The sequence below is a fragment of the Lithobates pipiens genome, unplaced genomic scaffold (assembly GCF_037356315.1).
Source record: "Lithobates pipiens isolate NorthernLeopardFrog02 unplaced genomic scaffold, aLitPip1_a1.2 Scaffold_1, whole genome shotgun sequence".
NCBI classification, from domain to species: Eukaryota; Metazoa; Chordata; class Amphibia; order Anura; family Ranidae; genus Lithobates; species Lithobates pipiens.
In genome coordinates this window covers 88822317-88842636 of record NW_027507685.1, presented here as the reverse complement: position 1 = coordinate 88842636, position 20320 = coordinate 88822317, and the positions used below count along the sequence as shown (strand labels likewise).

The window sequence follows — 20320 nt, the reverse complement described above, 5'->3', positions numbered from 1 at the left end:
CAGGGATGGTTGTGGACATGCCAAAAAGTGAAGGTCACAAGCAGACAGGAATCGCTGAGAACACACCAATGTCAGTAACAGAGACAAACGTAGAGCACACAGCAAGCAGGAACCCAACCACACCTTGGATAGTGGTTGCTAATAATCACTACTAGCTTGCGGTGCACAGGTTAATATAAGGTTCCCTGATAGGGCCTGGGGTGGAGCCATGCTTAGAGGAGAGGTTATAAAAACCACCAGGTGGAAGTGGCTGGCCTCTTAGACTGAACACATGAGGGGAGGTAAGCAGACAGAGGAAGATCACTGCTTAACAAATAACAATGACACCGCCTGTTTCATGACCATCTGCAATTGTCTGAAGTCACTGGTGTGAGTAATCTACCCTGCTGCCATGTTACTCAAGCCCTGGAAATGATGCCTGCCCTTTGAGCTGTTGCCCCTTGTGATTGAGCTAGCCTCAGCCTGTGAACCTCTGTCCAGTTAACTGTTGCCCTCATGATTGCAAGCCTTCAACCTATGCCCTGTAAACTGTTGAGGGCTGTATGGTTAATCCCTGCTGTAACTATCTGCTGTGTATTCTGGTGGAGGGAAAGCTGAAAGGCCCTGACTGGACACCAAAGGCGTAACTAGAAACCTCAGGGCCCCGGTGCAAGAAATCAGGAAGGCCCCCCCAAAAAGCATTATTTTGATACTATGTTTTTTTTTACAATGTATAACAAAAGTAAAACATTTCTGTTTCTGATTTAAAGTTACTATAACTGTCAAGAGGAAGCTTCTATGAACAACTTTATCCATGCCCAAAAAATGCAGCCTGCCCATGTCCCCCAATGCAGCGCGTGTCCCCCAATGCAGCGCGTGTCCCCCAATGCAGCGCGTGTCCCCCGTGCAGCGTGTGTCACCAGTGCAGCCTGTGTCACCAGTGCAGCCTGTGTCCACCAATGCAGCGTGTGACACCAATGCAGCGTGTGTCCACCAGTGCAGCGTGTGTCCCCCAATGCAGCCTGTGACACCAGTTCAGTGTGTGTCCCCCAGTGCAGCGTGTGGACACCAGTGCAGTGTGTGACCCCCCATGCAGCTTGTGTCACCAGTGCAGTGTGTCCACCAGTGCAGCGTGTGGACACCAGTGCAGTGTGTGATCCCCAATGCAGCCTGTGTCCCCAGTGCAGCGTGTGACACCAATGCAGCCTGTGTCCCCCAATGCAGCGTGTAACACCAGTGCAGCATGTGTCCACCAGTGCAGTGTGTGACCCCCCATGCAGCGTGTGTCCCCAGTGCAGCATGTGGACACCAGTGCAGCCTGTGTCCCCAGTGCAGCGTGTGACACCAATGCAGCCTGTGTCCCCCAGTGCAGCCTGTGACACCAATGCAGCCTGTGACACCAATGCAGCGTGTGACACCAGTGCAGCGTGTCCCCCAATGCAGCGTGTTTCCCCCAGTGCAGCGTGTGTCCCCCAGTGCAGCGTGTGTCCCCCAGTGCAGCGTGTGTCCCCCCATGCAGCCTGTGTCCCCAGTGCAGCGTGTATCCACCAGTGCAGTGTGTCCACCAGTGCAGTGTGTGTCCACCAGTGCAGTGTGTGAGCCCCAATGCAGCCTGTGTCCCCCAGTGCAGCCTGTGTCCCCCAGTGCAGCGTGTGGACACTGGACACCAGTGCAGCGTGTGGACACCAGTGCAGTGTGTGACCCCCCATGCAGCGTGTGATCCCCAGTGCAGCGTGTGGACCCCAGTGCAGCCTGTGTCCCCCAGTGCAGCCTGTGTCCCCCAGTGCAGCCTGTGTCCCCAATGCAGCGTGTGTCCCCAATGCAGCGTGTGTCCCCAATGCAGTGGTGGTACTGCAGGGGGGCAATGGTGGTACTGGAGGGGGTCTTCTTACTGATTCCATCCCCCCCCACCAATCTCATCCCTAAACACTGTGCAATCGCAGAGGGGAGAGCTCCTCCGTCTCCTTCAATGAATTGGTCTGCCCAGTCTTTTAAGTGTCTGCTCCACCTCCCTTACAATCTCTCTGCCTGTGGATAGGCGGGGGTGGAGCGCTTCTCTCTCATGGTCTCTCCCCTCACAGTCGATGAAAGCCCCCCTCCCCGCGGGATGAACCCAACAGACACAAACCCCGGACAGGCAGGTGGGCCCTTCACGCGTCGGGCGGGCGGACAGTGGGCCCCCTGAAGTGGTGAACTACAGGGCCCTATCTCCCGGTAGAGGAAGACACCTAAGGGGCTCAAAGGTCCCCCTCTGAACCCTGAAGCTATTGAGACAAGCTCGCCTACATTTTACCTTGTTGGAGAAGATACAGGAATTGGCTAACTGAATTTAAGAGAGTATGGTGCAAAATCACCTCCCGTTGATGCCTTATACCATAAATATCTGAAGCCCTTATGCTAACTGCAGGCTCCTATACATATAAAAGTGTGATGTCAATGTGAAAATCGCTCTATTTGCCTAGAGAAATACTTTCTTGTTGTTCTCCTTTTTCTTCCTGCATATTTCTCTTGGGGTGCCCCCATGAAGAAATGTAAAAAATTGATAAAGCTCCTGAGGAAGCGTTGACCAAAACACGAAACATGTAGAGCGCCAGAATATATTTAAGATCGGTTCTGTAATTAATACCCTGTCTAGTGTAATCCTTTCTTATATTGAATATTAATGTACAATTTTTCATTCTTCGGGTATATATAACTAATAGATACAGATATGGTTAGGTTATTGCCTAAAATGTACTAATGTAGACAGGATATAAAGCAGTACTTGATATGCTTTTACTCTTCTTTATTTTTTATAAATAAATATTTTTTTATATATTCCTTTTCTTTTCTTGTTTTTCCCTTTTGTGTACTTAAATATAATATTATGCCTAAAAAGTCCAACATAACCAACACTTTTTTGAGGTTTTTTTTGTGTGTGGGTTTTTCTCCCCTTTCCCTGTTTTTTTTCCCCTCATTTTGCTTTATTTCAAGCTATTTAAAGGACGTGGCAATTGGATTTTTTACCTTTGAGTGTATCCACAGAAACCACCCTGTGATAGATACACACTACTTTTATTGTTAACTACAGGGCCCAGTCACGCTTGCGACTGTTGCGACCCTGATAATTCCGCCACTGCTGGACACAATATACATGGGATTACCCTCTGCACAGTGAAATAGTGTAGAGAGAAATCTCTTAAATTTTCTAAGTTCAGCCTGATGGTTAAATGTAGGAAAAGCACAATTATAAGGCCTCTACTAAGTTTATAACTATAAATGGAGTAGGTAATTTAGATAAACATCACATACATATCATAATGAATCGAACAAGGAAAGCAAAACTCAAGAAAACAAGTAGTTCTAAACAACAATTTTTTTAATTTAGAAAACTAAAAACATACAAAAATATATAAAACTAAACTAAAAACTATTTACATATCCTCCCCCAACCTGGTGAGCAGACGCTGTAGGGACATATTGATCCCAGCCATCTGCTCACCAAGGTGCCGAAGGCTCCTTCGGCACCTCTCCAGAGCCACATACTGACGGCGATTGTGGAGGCCCAAGGAACGCCCTAGCCTCCTGGAATGTCTTTCTTGGACCTCCAAAATGCGCCGCAGGTAATCTAAATGTGGCTCTGGAGGGGGGGAGGGGTGGGGAAACCTCGGCTTGAGGCACTGAGGAGGAGGAGGAGGCAGCACCCATTGCTGTATCCAGGTGGGGGGAGGATAGCGGAGGATGGAAGGGCCCTGGAGAAGCTGCTGAGGAAGGACGGTCAGGCCAACCAGATGCGGGCAGGTTGGACTCCTCATCCACCGAGTGGAGTTCCAGGATAAAGACTTCACCTGTGAGGAAAAGCAAATACATTAGATAGATAATACAATACATACATTACACATGGCTTCTTCACTCTAACCATACATAAAGGCAATTATTTATCTCCCAGCCCTTGTAGACAATCATGTAACATCTTGAGATGTTTTCACTTCTACATATACCAGTTTTCCATTTTTGATATTCACTTCAGTGAGATGCACCTAATAAATTTGTGTGTAGAAGAGTGGTGTCTGTGTCAATTTGCTGCGTCATCCCAGATTTGCAGAGCTGTGCAGGAAGATGTAGTACTTTACTGTACTCTGACCGGGGCGGAGCTGTGTGTCCTCTCCAGCCAGAGTACAAAGGGATTCCCCTCTACACACCGAGCAGTGTAACTGTAAAGGGGAATCTCCCAAAGATTTTATCCGCTTGGTCGCATGGCCGGCTGGAGAAAATTTTTATGTGTAATGGAGGCCTAAGTGCTGACCAGTGACCATGACCACTGACCACCACGTAACTAATCTACCTCATCCAGACTAACTGACCGTTGCAAATATGGAAGATCAGTTGCTCTTGCAGAAAAACATATAAGCTATACCAGCTATATCAAGTTACATTACACTCACTCACCAATGAGAAGCCATTGCATTAGGGATGACCTACTAAAAAAAAAGTTGTTTCATAAAATATAGCAGGCTACTTTTTAAAGGTTATAAATTTCATGTGGCCACTGATTGAATAAGCCCCACTTCTGTTCTAGGCTAGGTAGATTATTACTCTGGGCTAGGATGTATAACAGAGATCAGATTACATGAATTACAATTACTGAACCTTCGATATCCCAGTGCTTCATCTGCTCCCCTCTGCTACTGCAGTGGTCTGGTCTCTCCCTGAGCCCTCAAGACCTATGCAGGTCTTAATAACTGAGGGTGCATGGAAAATGTGTCCGACTGGGGAATGGGGATCCAAGGATCAGTATGTCTAAAACTTCTAAAACAAAAACCACTAGACAAAAATGAGCATCAGTTAAAGAAAAACTCCAGGGTACATGTAAAATATGTCATTAAACAAAACAAACAGCCTGTTGCCAATGTGCAACACAATACACTCTGGAGTCTGAACTATAGCCTAAAGACTCCATTTTTAGAGACATTTGCCTGCACAAAGATCTACGAGGTCACAAGGTCATTTACAATTTTTTGCTTTAGATGATGACAAAGAGGAGGCACCAGACAATCAGACTAGTGATGGGAAGTCCGGATCTTTAAAGTGAATCGGTTCATTTCGAACTGCTCACTGAAATGAACCGATTCAATGAATGGATTCTTCGGTTCTTTGGTTCACTTGCTGAGTCTACTGACAAGCAAGTGAACCGAAGCTCTGATTCAACCATATTAAATGATTAGAATCAGAAGAGTGATTCACACAGAAGGTTGGCAGGTTCTGGGGACGGTTACTTTGATTTAGTTCATCGGCGCAGAGCACAAGCCTATTGTCAGATTAGCTCAGTGTCATGAATTTTGGTGATACGCAAACAACTGTGTTAGGCTGGGTTCACACTTGTGCGATGCGGGAACCCTGCGATTCCACTACGGGTTCCTGCATCGCACCAGACTCGCACAACAGTTCACAACGACATATGCGATCTGCTGGGGAGTGTCATACAATGTTAATGACACCCCCATTTCAGTTAGCATGTCGCACTGGAAAGTGTCAGTTTGGACATGAATCGGATCGCATGGGTGCCATGCAATCCGATTCTGGTGCGGTGTAGTGTCACAGTTTGCTGCCTATCACAGGATGGTGCGGAAGTGACGTTGTTGCGTACTGCGCATGCGCGATGCGTTCCAAACGCTCGCGCCGTGCGTTCCAACATAGTTTCGGCAATACAGTTCAGCGAAACCATCACATAATGTTACGGAAGTGATGTTACACACAACACAAACACGGGCCACGTTGTTGCGTACTGCGCATGCGCGATGCGTTCCAAACACTTGCGCCGTGCATTCCAACATAGTTTCGGCAATACAGTTCAGCGAAACCATCACATAATGTTACGGAAGTGAAGTTACACACAACACAAACACTGGGCCGTTCGTTACAACACTAATACTTCCCTTGTTACCTAGTAGGTTTTGCATTGCTGGGACTTGTAGTGCCTATCCTGAGCTACATGCTTCAATGTTCAGTGTCCTTATCCCTATCCCCATGCTTCAATGTTCAGTGTCCTCATCCCTATCCCCGAGCTTCAATGTTCAGTGTCCCCATCCCTATCCCCGAGCTTCAATGTTCAGTGTCCTCATCCTTATCCCCGAGCTTCAATGTTCAGTGTCCTCATCCCTATCCCCCTGCTTCAATGTTCAGTGTCCTCATCCTTATCCCCGAGCTTCAATGTTCAGTGTCCTCATCCCTATCCCCCTGCTTCAATGTTCAGTGTCCTCATCCCTATCCCCGAGCTTCAATGTTCAGTGTCCATCCTTATCCCTGTGCTTCAATGTTCAGTGTCCTCATCCCTATCCGCAAGCTTCAATGTTCAGTGTCCTCATCCTTATCCCCATGCTTCGATGTTCAGTGTCCTCATCGAAGCAGGGGGATAAGGATGAGGACACTGAACATTGAAGCTCGCGGATAGGGATGAGGACACTGAACATTGAAGCAGGGGGATAGGGATGAGGACACTGAACATTGAAGCTAGGGGATAAGGATGAGGACCCTGAACATTGAAGCAGGGGGATAAGGATGAGGACACTGAACATTGAAGCTCGCGGATAGGGATGAGGACACTGAACATTGAAGCAGGGGGATAGGGATGAGGACACTGAACATTGATGTTCAGTGTCCTCATCCTTATCCCCCTGCTTCAATGTTCAGGGTCCTCATCCTTATCCCCGAGCTTCAATGTTCAGTGTCCTCATCCCTATCCCCCTGCTTCAATGTTCAGTGTCCTCATCCCTATCCGCGAGCTTCAATGTTCAGTGTCCTCATCCTTATCCCCCTGCTTCGATGAGGACACTGAACATCGAAGCATGGGGATAAGGATGAGGACACTAAACATTGAAGCTTGCGGATAGGGATGAGGACACTGAACATTGAAGCACAGGGATAAGGATGGACACTGAACATTGAAGCTCGGGGATAGGGATGAGGACACTGAACATTGAAGCAGGGGGATAGGGATGAGGACACTGAACATTGAAGCTCGGGGATAAGGATGAGGACACTGAACATTGAAGCAGGGGGATAGGGATGAGGACACTGAACATTGAAGCTCGGGGATAAGGATGAGGACACTGAACATTGAAGCTCGGGGATAGGGATGAGGACACTGAACATTGAAGCTCGGGGATAGGGATGAGGACACTGAACATTGAAGCATGGGGATAGGGATGAGGACACTGAACATTGAAGCATGTAGCTCAAGATAGGCACTACAAGTCCCAGCAATGCAAAACCTACTAGGTAACAAGGGAAGTATTAGTGTTGTAACGAACGGCCCAGTGTTTGTGTTGTGTGTAACTTCACTTCCATAACATTATGTGATGGTTTCGCTGAACTGTATTGCCGAAACTATGTTGGAACGCACGGCGCAAGTGTTTGGAACGCATCGCGCATGCGCAGTACGCAACAACGTGGCCCGTGTTTGTGTTGTGTGTAACATCACTTCCGTAACATTATGTGATGGTTTCGCTGAACTGTATTGCCGAAACTATGTTGGAACGCACGGCGCGAGCGTTTGGAACGCATCGCGCATGCGCAGTACGCAACAACGTCACTTCCGCACCATCCTGTGATAGGCAGCAAACTGTGACACTACAGCGGAACCAAAAAAGGTTCCAGTGCGAGTTTAGTCCGAATGCGATACGATTTCAGTCATACTATCTGTATGGCTGAAATCTCATTGCACGGACATCGCCTGCGCTTTGCACTGCAGTGCAAATCGCATGCGATTTTGCACTATGCAGCAGTGTGAACTGGCCCTGAGCCTAGGTTTCCACAAATTTGATGGTTAGCAATGTTAACTGTGAAGTTGACCCAGAATGCAGTTCACATGCACACTGTAATATGAGTGAAATATTATGAAATAATTACGATATTTCAAAGTCTTAAATATATGTTGAAATCAATCAATTCTTGTGTGACAAATTTCCTTAATTGGTTCTGAGTCAGCGTAATTCAAAAATGTGTATTTATTTGTACACATTTAAATACAAAAGGATGCTTACAAAAATAGTACAATAATATCTTACTTAGTATCTTTCTTTCTTATTCAATATATCATTTGTATCTTTAAAAATTGTCTAAGGTTATTGCTGTGTGGCCTATCTAAAATGGCGGAATAACCCTTTGTATGCTGAATGCAGCTGAAATGTTTCTGAGGTCTTTCCTCTAGGCTGCTGCCTCTCCAAGAGACCATCTCCTGAAACTTCCTACTATGTTAACAGGCTCAAATCTCCCGCCCGAAAGATAACTCCTCCTTTCCAAAGGTGGGAGGGCTGAGAGTGGTTGTTACAACAGAGCTGACATGTGTTACCACTTAAAGCGCAGCTCCACAGTCTACCATGACCGGATATAAGGGGGAAGGGAGAATTTTAAGTCTCTATGCAAACCTTCATTTACACTTAAGAAAAGCTTATATAAAATATACAATATTCCTCAAAATCCTGACAGATTTTAAATATTTACTTCTTCAATTATCGCAAGTCATAACATAGAAATTATTGTCTCAAAGTTCTCTTTCATACAGTATGAAAAATATATTCTGAATAAAGTATAATAAAGCCAATTAAAATTTAGATATTAAGAATATAACATTCCCCTCTGAAATATGAATACTAATCATATTTTTCAGATTAAAATTCATTCATCACCATTCATGTCACATTCAAACAAACTTTGATTCAATAACTCCAAATGTTTTGTCATGCAAAACTGAATTCATACCTTCAAAACCCATTTTCCTCTTCAATTTACTTTGTAACAAGTCATCTCCTTTCTTAATATCACTTCTAATTTGATAATATAATTTTTTCATTCTAAACATTAAACATAACTGGAATATAAGGAATAACATGATAATAATAAAAATAATTACAATAGGATGTGATAAAATATTTCCTGCTGCTGAAGTTATCGAAGTTTTTCCCCACATGGATACACTATTACTAAATCTTTTCCACCAATTACTTCCTGAAAATTCTGACCATTGATGTGATATTTCTTGCAAATTACCTTGTTCATGTTTAAACAATACTTCTGCATTCTGCAATTCCTTAGCCAAAGCTATTAATAAACCTTGATCCTTTTGAATTATATTTGCCCATTTTTCCCATGGAAATTCATCTATTTGAGAAATATTATACTGTGTAGGAAGAGCGCTAATATTTTTCATAAACATATTTGTTAAATTTGTTCTCAATCCATTAATACTTATTGCAACAATATCTCCTTCTATACAATACAACCCTTGATTTAGGTTTTCTGTATTTGTACAAGAAGAGAAAAAAGTTTTAACCCTTTCTGTATCTGACATAATTTGAAAACAAACCTTCTTTTTATCTACACGAGTAACTAATTCAGAATTAATTTTATTTTCAATTCTTGCTGAACATAATGTATGATTATGATAACAAGAATGAAATATGCTTTTATCTTGATTAGATAAACATATAATTTTAGACTGGAATTGTAAACATGATGACAAATCTAATTGTTCTAATTCAGAATTTTCATTGTTAAATACAAAATCTGTATACTGTAATTTATAGTATAATAATTGTGTATTACTGACAGGTAATCCCAAAACAGTGATTGGAACCAAAATTTGTTCTTTTCCGGCTATTGGAATCATAGAAGAACTATAACATATGTCCTGCTTGCATCCTATCCATTTATTTACCCATAAATCTGTATGATTTATCGCATATAAATATTCTTTGGGCAAATACTGTAAAATGCCAAGAGGAGTTATTCCACTCTGAAATGCTTGCGCAATTATTTTAAAATTAGTGGAATATTCCGTTTGAATCTCTAAACATGCTCTGGCTATATGAGAATGTTGTTCACTTCTCATCAAATCAAGAGTAATATTTTGAAGATGTAAAATAGATGGACCCATTATATTAGCAGTTTTAATTACCATATTTTCTAAAATCTGATTTAAATGTCTTTGTATTTTAATACCATTACTTCCCACTAAACCAGCGGTTTCTAGATCAGACTTTAAAGTATTAATATCCATACTATTTGTTATACTCCCGATTGTGCCAATCCCTCCTAAAATACCTTCAACAATACCACGCTTATTCCTGTTATAATTTCTATTATTAATTCCAAACCATCTCTCAATACCCAATTCCATATTAACCAGATGTCCTTGACATTGTGGAAACCTTGTAGAAATTTTCCATTCTGAAACATTAAAGTTCCACAAAACAATGACAAACTTTCCCTCTCTCAAAAGAGTTCTGGATTGGAAATGGTTAATCTGAAAAGGGCTTGCAGAGAAACTTTTCTTATTAACACATGGAGTTTTCCTTGGAGACATAACAACAACACTTGCCTTTGCACATTTCACCGGATAATTTTCTATTGATATGCAACATTCATATATACCAGTATCATTCAAAGATACTCTCATTTGTTGATAAACAAATGTATCATTAATCCAATTCACACTACCAAAAATTCCTTTATGAATTATGACAGTAGAACTATAAAGAAAACTACCCAAAAACTCACCATTCCTTTTCCAAGTCAACAATGAATTTTGAGGTAAAGATATTTTTGTATCACATATCAAATGCAAATTATCTTTATCTTCCATAATTTTCAAAGATTGTGGGAAAATATTAATTTCTGGAACAATCTTATCAACTATAAAGATATCGATTTTGACCCTTATTTCAGTAAATTTTCTTATAACTTTAAAATCCCATGTTCTTACAATGTCTCCTTTTTCATCTCCAATGATGTCTAAATATTTTGGATTTAATATCTTTACAAAACTTTGAAAAAGATAATAAAATTGATCAAAGGAATAAAGTATTTTCCCAGATCTTGTCATAATATTAGTAACATCTCCAGACCAAATTGTTGACTAATTACCCTTTAAAAATATAGACCAGAAACTCCTCAACAATATGTTACACTCAAAAGTTCCAGTTTTGTTATTTAGTCTATAAGATCCCTGCATTTTAACAAACTTAGTTTTGGATTCTATTTTAACTTTGATGTCAATATCATTGCTGTGAATGAAATACAATTGTAAACAACAACGATATCCATCACCAATACATAAAAATCCATACAAATCTTCTGCTGTATTAATATCAACATCTCTAAAATTATGATTTTTATCATATGCACTAATATCAATAACTCTATCATTTTTGTCCTTTGTAATGATATCAATGTTCTTATTTTTCAGTTCATCTGCATTGATATCAATGTCTACATCTCTCTTATTTCTGAATAACATATGATCTTTGTTGTGTAATTCTTCATTCCTGTTAGTCTTTATATAACTTGAGCAGTTCTTGATATATCTTATCACAAATAAAATTGTCACTAGGGAAAAGATGCATCCTGTAGTGATGATACACTTCCTCTCTTTAAAACTTTTCATTTGTTGTGCTGACATCTTTTTCTTTTGGAATACGCACTTTCTTCAGGTTCGATTTTTATTTTTAATTCCTGAAAAAATAAAGGCAGCATCATTATCTTGGAATATAAAATTAGTTATACCCACATTTTTCTTTCTGCATACTTGTTTCACTGAACTAAGAAAGTATTTGTACCCCTTGAACATCCCAAAATGTCCATGGACTTTCCCAATTACTTTTCCATGTTTCAACTCCTGAAACTCTGACGTGTCACCATCTCTGGGTGTGGCCTCACATGTAACAATTCTTTAATCATTTTTTATCTTTTCTGTCTTAGACTTGTGTCAACAATATCTAATTTTATCTTAAATAAACCTTTCTGTTCCTGGTCTACTTAATAGACCGCTTATCTTATACAAAAGATAATTTTTGGTTTAACAACAAAATAACAAAATGTTACAAAAAACAATATCAATTGTAAAATATCAAAAAATAGATTATTCTTACAATGAAGATTAAATCCGATATGTGCGTGGATTTAATAACAATCCTTCATGATATATATAAATATATGTCTTATGTGTACTGGAATGAAACTTCCACTGGAATGTGTGTACTCCATTATTGTCTGTGTCCACTCCTTCTAAAACAAAAAACCACAGCCCCCACCTTTTTTTACTTCTAAAGGTTTTTCTGAGCACGACAGTTCTACAGAATGAGTATTTTCCCTCCCACCTTTCTAAAACAATGGGTGTCTCATTCTAAATTCCTAAGGGTTGCTATGAATAACCCTTTGTATAAAACCATTTTAAACATACACAAACCTTTTTACCTTATCAATATATATACAAATTATTTCTTAATCAAGAAACATTGTAATATAAAAACTTATATTTTTAACTAACAAAGACACTTTTTATCATGAATTAACTTTCTTTTTCAAACTTAGAAATATGAGGAGGAACCATTTTGTATACCTTCTTACTCCACGAGGCAACACAAACTCCATTTTATTTTCTCAACTGAAAATTTTTAGAGAAACCATTTTGTATCTCTTCTTCAATCAATTTTGACTCCACGATGCAACATAAACTCCATTTTACTTTCTCTTTTAAACTCAAAAGGAGAATACTTTGTAGCATCAGAAATTGTGCTTCTTACATCCATTAAGAATAACTGGAACAACATCAACCCAAATATTTCCTTTGTCCAACAACCTTTATCAATCCTAGATTTAATTATCCGATACATCCTCACAATAATACCTACAAACTGTGAATGTTATCATACATGAAATCTCTATTCTATTCCCTGATATTACACATTCTCTGTCACAACTGAAGTTTGCTGATATATCCCAAACTAGAAAAACATGATTATTCAACCTCTAAACAATAGTTAAAGCATCATCATTAGTGAATCCCACCTGTAGGTGCTGTGAACTATAAATACACAATAATCCTTTTTCGTCATGACACAAACTTATGGTCTAATGACCCAAATAATAACTTCGTGGCAACCTATGAGAATAAAAAAGATTGTTATAACCTTTTTTTCCTCTGAAATTAAAGGAATATGTGTGTCCACTTTCTTCACAACATTAATTGATACCATATCAGGTTGGACTACTAACTCTCTATGCAAAAGCTGCTTCCTTTGTCAATAAATCTGCTGTTCTGTTACCTACAGATAACTCACTATCTTTTTTATGTGCTGGAATTTTTACAATAACATATGCAAAAGAATTACTCTCTGCAAGGTCAAAACCTACTTCTAATGTCTCTTTCTGCACAAGAGTCTTTTTGGATGAATCCACAAAACCTCTACATAGATAACGTACAACATATGAACTATCCCTATAAATCACTAGTGAACCTTACTTCTCTTCCTTGTCAATACTATCTCAATATCTTTAAACAAACCTGTATCCATTTTGGTCTGACTCCAAAGACTTTTATGTGCTCTAACTGATTGTTCCAATTCGAGATTGGTTCCTGTGTGTGGCCAATTAAAATCTGAAGACATGTCAGCGACTGCTGTACAAATACTTCCAACGTTACTGTACTTTGAGGAATCTATTAACATAGATTTGGGCCTAGATGAATCTTTCCATATAGTAGAATTACTTAAATCAATAATCCAATCTAATTTACTAATCACATCCATGCCTAAAATATTCTCTGTATTTTGGCAACACCATGTCTATTTTTGTTGTCTATTCATTCAATTGCTAATTGAGTACCATGCTGACTGAATACAAAACTTTTCAATGTTCAGCTTGAACAAAACAAAAAATAAAACTCAATACTCATGACAATGACACATTGATAAAAAAATAATAATCCAATAGATTATCCTTGAAAATATTAAAATTATATCTAAGTCCTCAATAATATTCCAAACGTCAAAACCAAATCTTTTTAAACTCATATCAATCCTTATTCATAGCCATTAAACGTCAACCAGAAAATTCTTACCATATCTGCAGTTTAATTTAACCACTTTCAGACCGGACCATTTTGCTGGTAAATGACCAGAGGTCTTTTTACACTTTGGCACTGCGCTGCTTTAACTGGTAATTGCGCGGTCATGCAATGTTGTACCCAAACAAAATTTGCGTCCTTTTCTTCCCACAAATAGAGCTTTCTTTTGATGGTATTTGATTGCCTCTGCGATTTTTATTTTTTGCGATATAAACGTAAAAAGACCGCAAATTTTGAAAAAAAATGATATTTTCTACTTTTTGTTATTAGAAAAATCCAATAAACTCAATTTTAGTCATACATTTAGGCCAAAATGTATTCAGCCACATGTCTTTGGTAAAAAAAAAGTCAATAATTGTATATTTATTGGTTTGCGCAAAAGTTGTCACATCTAAAAACTAAGGTACGTTTTCTGGAATTTACGCAGCTTTTAGTTTACGACTGCCTATCTCATTTCTTGAGGTGCTAAAATGGCAGGGCAGTACAAAACCCCCCCAAATGACCCCATTTTGGAAAGTAGACCCCCTAAGGAAATTGATAAGAGGCATGTTGAGCCCATTGAATATTTTATTTTTTTGCCTCAAGCGATTGAATAATGACAAAAAAAAAATTTTTTTTTTTTTTTACACAAAGTTGTCACTAAATGATATATTGCTCACACATGCTATGGGCGTATGTGAAATGACACCCCAAAATAAATTCTGCTGCTTCTCCTGAGTACGGGGATACCACATATGTGGGACTTTTTGGGAGCCTAGCCGCGTACGGGGCCCCGAAAACCAAGCACCGCCTTCAGGCTTTCTAAGGGCGTAAATTTTTGAGTTCACTTCTCACTACCTATTACAGTTTTGAAGGCCATAAAATGCCAAGATGGCACAAAACCCCCACAAATGACCCCATTTTAGAAAGTAGACACCCCAAGCTATTTGCTGAGAGGCATGTTGAGTTCATGGAATATTTTATATTTTGCCACAAGTTGCGGGAAAATTACAAACTTTTTTTTTTTTTTTTTTTTTTTCACAAAGTTGTCACTAAATGATATATTGCTCACACATGCCATGGGCATATGTGAAATGACACCCCAAAATAAATTCTGCTGCTTCTCCTGAGTACGGGGATACCACATATGTGGGACTTTTTGGGAGCCTAGCCGCGTACGGGGCCCCGAAAACCAAGCACCGCCTTCAGGCTTTCTAAGGGCGTAAATTTTTGAGTTCACTTCTCACTACCTATTACAGTTTTGAAGGCCATAAAATGCCAAGATGGCACAAAACCCCCACAAATGACCCCATTTTAGAAAGTAGACACCCCAAGCTATTTGCTGAGAGGCATGTTGAGTTCGTGGAATATTTTATATTTTGCCACAAGTTGCGGGAAAATTACAAACTTTTTTTTTTTTTTTTTTTTTCACAAAGTTGTCACTAAATGATATATTGCTCACGCATGCCATGGGCATATGTGAAATGACACCCCAAAATAAATTCTGCTGCTTCTCCTGAGTACGGGGATACCACATATGTGGGACTTTTTGGGAGCCTAGCCGCGTACGGGGCCCCGAAAACCAAGCACCGCCTTCAGGCTTTCTAAGGGCGTTACAGTTTTGAAGGCCATAAAATGCCAAGATGGCACAAACCCCCCCAATGACCCCATTTTGGAAAGTAGACACCCCTAAATTTAGGGGTACACTAGTGAGACTAGGTAATAAATGGCGGGTGCCCTGAAACTATAAAAAAATAACTAACCAACCAGCGTCACCTGTAACAGTTATATGGTGATCACTGGTGAAAGGGTTAACTAGGGGGCAATCAGGGGGCTTTATGCGGTAGTATATGGGGGTCCCTGGCGCTATAAAAAGCTGCGGCGAACCTAAATACCTACCTGCCTAACTAGCGTCACCTGTGACACTAATACAGCGATCAGAAAAACGATCGCTTATTAGGCTGGGTTCACACTGGAGCGATGCGGGAACGCCACGAATGCGCGGCGGGTTCCCGCATCGCATGCCTCCCGGCGGCAGTTCACACTGCCCTATGCGAACTGCTGGGAGTGTCAGTGAAATGTTACTGACACCCCCAGATCAGTTCGCATATCGCAGTGCGATCTGCAAACTCGGATCGCATGGTGTGAACACCCATGCGATCCGATTCTGCTGCGGGCCAAAAAAAGGGTCCCGTGCGAATTTGCGGCGGGTGCGGCGGGTGTGGCGGGTGCGGCGAATGGCTGAACTCGAATCACACAGAGATCGGATGTGATTTGCACTGCAGTGCGGTGCGAATCACATCCGTTCTCAAACCGCTGCAATGTGAACCCAGCCTTAGTGACACTGGCGACGGGGGGTGATCACGGGGTTAAACCTTTATTGGGGGGGTTAGGGGGGTACCTTAGAACTAAAGGGGGCTAACCCTAACTGCCCTAACAGTTATTAGTCACAAATGACACCCGCCGGGTGATCAGGGGGTTAAACCTTTATTAGGTAATAAATGGCGGGTGCACTGAAACTATAAAAAAATAACTAACCAACCAGCGTCACCTGTAACAGTTATATGGTGATCACAGGTGAAAGGGTTAACTAGGGGGCAATCAGGGGGCTTTATGCGGTAGTATATGGGGGTCCCTGGCGCTATAAAAAGCTGCGGCGAACCTAAATACCTACCTGCCTAACTAGCGTCACCTGTGACACTAATACGGCGATCAGAAAAATGATCGCTTATTAGGCTGGGTTCACACTGGAGCGATGCGGAAACGCCGCGAATCCGCGGCGGGTTCCCGCATCGCATGCCTCCCGGCGGCAGTTCACACTGCCCTATGCGAACTGCTGGGAGTGTCAGTGAAATGTTACTGACACCCCCAGATCAGTTCGCATATCGCAGTGCGATCTGCAAACTCGGATCGCATGGTGTGAACACCCATGCGATCCGATTCTGCTGCGGGCCAAAAAAAGGGTCCCGTGCGAATTTGCGGCGGGTGCGGCGGGTGCGGCGAATGGCTGAACTCGAATCGCACAGAGATCGGATGTGATTTGCACTGCAGTGCGGTGCGAATCACATTCGTTCTCATAAACCGCTGCAATGTGAACCCAGCCATGGTGACACTGGCGACGGGGGGTGATCACGGGGTTAAACCTTTATTGGGGGGGTTAGGGGGGTACATTAGAACTAAAGGGGGCTAACTCTAACTGCCCTAACAGTTATTACAGTCACAAATGACACCAATGCAAAAAAAAAAAAAAAAAAAATGACATTGGTGTCACTGTGACTGGGGGGCAGGGGTAATTGGGGGGGTGATCGGGGGGTAAAGGGGGGGTGTGAGTGTGCCTGGCATGTTCTACTGTGTGTGTAGAGTGTTGGTGCAACTCACCGATCCGCTCTCCTCCGTCTCGGAACGAAAAATACCGACACGGAGGAGAGAATACATCACTTCCTCTCCTGTGTTTACATTACAGGAGAGGAAGTGATGTCACCGGGGATTTCCATTCGTCGAGAGCGATCGCGAGGGGGTGGCCATGAATGAATGGCCGCCCCCTCATCCCGGATCGATCTCGAAGGAATGCCGACCGCCGCAGGCACCGGGGGGGGGCCCGATCGGGCCCCCCACCCGCGGGCAGGCAGGGACTTATATATACGCCCATATGCCTGCCCGTGCCATTCTGCCGACGTATATCGTCGTGCGGCGGTCGGCAAGTGGTTAAGGACTGCTGACTGTTTTCAGAGTATTATATGCTACATAATTAAACCTTTCCTGTCTTAATGAACTATTTTCAGTTTGCAATCTTTGTCTTTGGGTCTTAGAAGAAAAATGAATTTGCTTATTATGACCTCTATACCTCAGATTACTGTGCCAACGTACATAATAAACTTCTTGACGCCTGGGCAAAATTTTCGGATAATACAACCTCTTTTGTGTATTATTATTATTCAACTTTTTATAGACTTTCCTCTGAGCATATGGCGATGAAAATCTACATTTCTGTTTAATATCAGTATTATTTAAGTCAACTGACTTCCCACTCTCATTGTCTGAGGAAATATTAACATTTGACTCTTTACAGGATATGACGTTCACATCTGCCTTAGTCACATGTTCACCATCCTCCATCTTTGAACACTGAACATGTGCAGGAATCTCAGCTTGCAATAATTGGGTCTTAAGCAAATTTAAAACATTTCCATGCACACAGCTTTCCAAAAAACCTATTTGATTTTCATTTTCTTTAAGAGATTGCAATAATGCATCAATTCTATGTTCCAATTCAATTTTTTCAGTCAATAATTGTTCAGTATATTTCTTCTCCTGCTCTGCTGCAATTTCTATTTCATTCTCTAAATTTTCAATATATGTACAAAAAGTCTCACAACTTGAACAACTAGATTCAAAAAGTACATTTTCAGTTACACTTTGACTTTGTTTTCCTGGCATATCAAACACCATATCATTATAACTTTTAACAAGTTTCATTATATTACGTACTTTTTTCTTTGTTTTAACTAATGAGAATCTATCCTTCTCAATGTCAGCATTTGCCTGAAAGCATTGATCATACATTAATTTCCATAAAACAGCATCAGAGACCTGTTTCGATAAACCTTTAAATTCTAATGTACTTTCATCAGCTAAAACAGCTACAAATTCCATAATTACGTTTCTACTCACCAAATAAAAAACCCGTCAGTTTTTTCCTGGAAATTCTCCGGTCTTTCACAATCAATCGATCGATTTTTCTTCTAGGTTCTTTTTCAATCTTTGCGAAGTTTAATCTCTGTTCATCAATTCATTCCCCTCTGATCACAAGGAGTGAAGTTGAAAAAAAACTTCCGACTTATGATTGACTGGCTGCAGGTCGCCAATTGTAATATGAGTGAAATATTATGAAATAATTACGATATTTCAAAGTCTTAAATATATGTTGAAATCAATCAATTCTTGTGTGACAAATTTCCTTAATTGGTTCTGAGTCAGCGTAATTCAAAAATGTGTATTTATTTGTACACATTTAAATACAAAAGGATGCTTACAAAAATAGTACAATAATATCTTACTTAGTATCTTTCTTTCTTATTCAATATATCATTTGTATCTTTAAAAATTGTCTAAGGTTATTGCTGTGTGGCCTATCTAAAATGGCGGAATAACCCTTTGTATGCTGAATGCAGCTGAAATGTTTCTGAGGTCTTTCCTCTAGGCTCCACAGTCTACCATGACCGGATATAAGGGGGAAGGGAGAATTTTAAGTCTCTATGCAAACCTTCATTTACACTTAAGAAAAGCTTATATAAAATATACAATATTCCTCAAAATCCTGACAGATTTTAAATATTTACTTCTTCAATTATCGCAAGTCATAACATAGAAATTATTGTCTCAAAGTTCTCTTTCATACAGTATGAAAAATATTATATTCTGAATAAAGTATAATAAAGCCAATTAAAATTTAGATATTAAGAATATAACACACACAAACCCCGCTTTTCATTTAGGCCATTTTAATGTGACTTGAGGTCCATATACCTCCAGAATACACAGACATTGCTTCAAGTCACGGCAGAATCGTGCAACTTTCAGGCTTTTCAGGCCAACACAGCCTGAAAGTTGCACAATTCTGCCGCAATTTTGATGCGACTTTAAAGCAATGCCTGTGTATTCCAGAGGTCTATGGATCTCAAGTTGCATCAAAGTGGGACCAAAGTAGTGCAGGGACTACTTTGAAGTCGCACAGATACGAATAATACTCATTGGAAATCATAGAGTACAAAGTCACAGGACAAGTTGCACAAGTGGAAATGGAGCCTAAATGAAAAGTGGGTTTTTGTGCATGTGAACTGCATTCTGATGGGCCAACTTTCCAGTTAACATTGCTAGCCATCAGATTTGCCCGTAGCCTTTACAGCGCATGCGCAGGGATGATGATCAGATTTTACTACCACTACCATGAGCTATTTTCACACTTGTACGACTTGAAAGTCAAGTGCTTTTGCCATGATTTTTGCCATGACTTGAAGCAATGTTTGTGTAATCTTGATGTCTCTGCCACAAGTGGCATCAAAGTCAGACAAAAGTAGTACAAAAACTACTTTGAAGTCGCACAGATATGAACTGAACTCGTTGGAAATCATGGTGTGTGGCTTGTCATGTGACTTTGCAGTCTCAAGTCGCAGGACTAGTCGCACAAGTGTGAAAGGGCCTGAGGCTGTCCGTACCACCTGATCACTGCTGCTACCTCATTGGTTTAGTGTATTGTTTTACTGGTGGTGACTCGTGATTCTTTCAGTGTACTGGGTTCTAAAAACTGATATGATTCTTTAACTCGGTAACAACTTGTATGATTCTTTATTTAAAGCGGGAGTCCACCGGGACTCCACGTTTTTTTTTTTTTTTAAAAGCCAGTAGCTACAAATACTGCAGCTGCTGACTTTTAAAATAGTGACACCTGTCCAGCGCGCCCGCGATGTCGGCACCCGAAGC

The 20320-nt window shown here is 40.8% G+C and overlaps 1 protein-coding gene and 1 long non-coding RNA gene across 2 annotated transcripts in view; both read right to left on the bottom strand.

The window, feature by feature from the left end:
- Window positions 1-3382: 3382 nt before the first annotated feature.
- Window positions 3383-20320, bottom strand: part of LOC143943922 (uncharacterized) — a 36679-nt gene continuing 19741 nt past the window's right edge. The window contains exon 5 of the mRNA XM_077465138.1: window positions 3383-3806. Coding sequence (XP_077321264.1) covers window positions 3457-3806 — 350 coding nt within the window. The 3' untranslated portion in view covers window positions 3383-3456. The remainder of the gene's footprint in view (window positions 3807-20320) is intronic.
- On the bottom strand, window positions 7947-19308 carry LOC143943811 (uncharacterized). Its single transcript, XR_013264974.1, has 2 exons — window positions 18512-19308; window positions 7947-11469 (listed from the first exon to the last, which is right to left on the bottom strand). It is a non-coding gene; the product is annotated as an uncharacterized LOC143943811 (long non-coding RNA).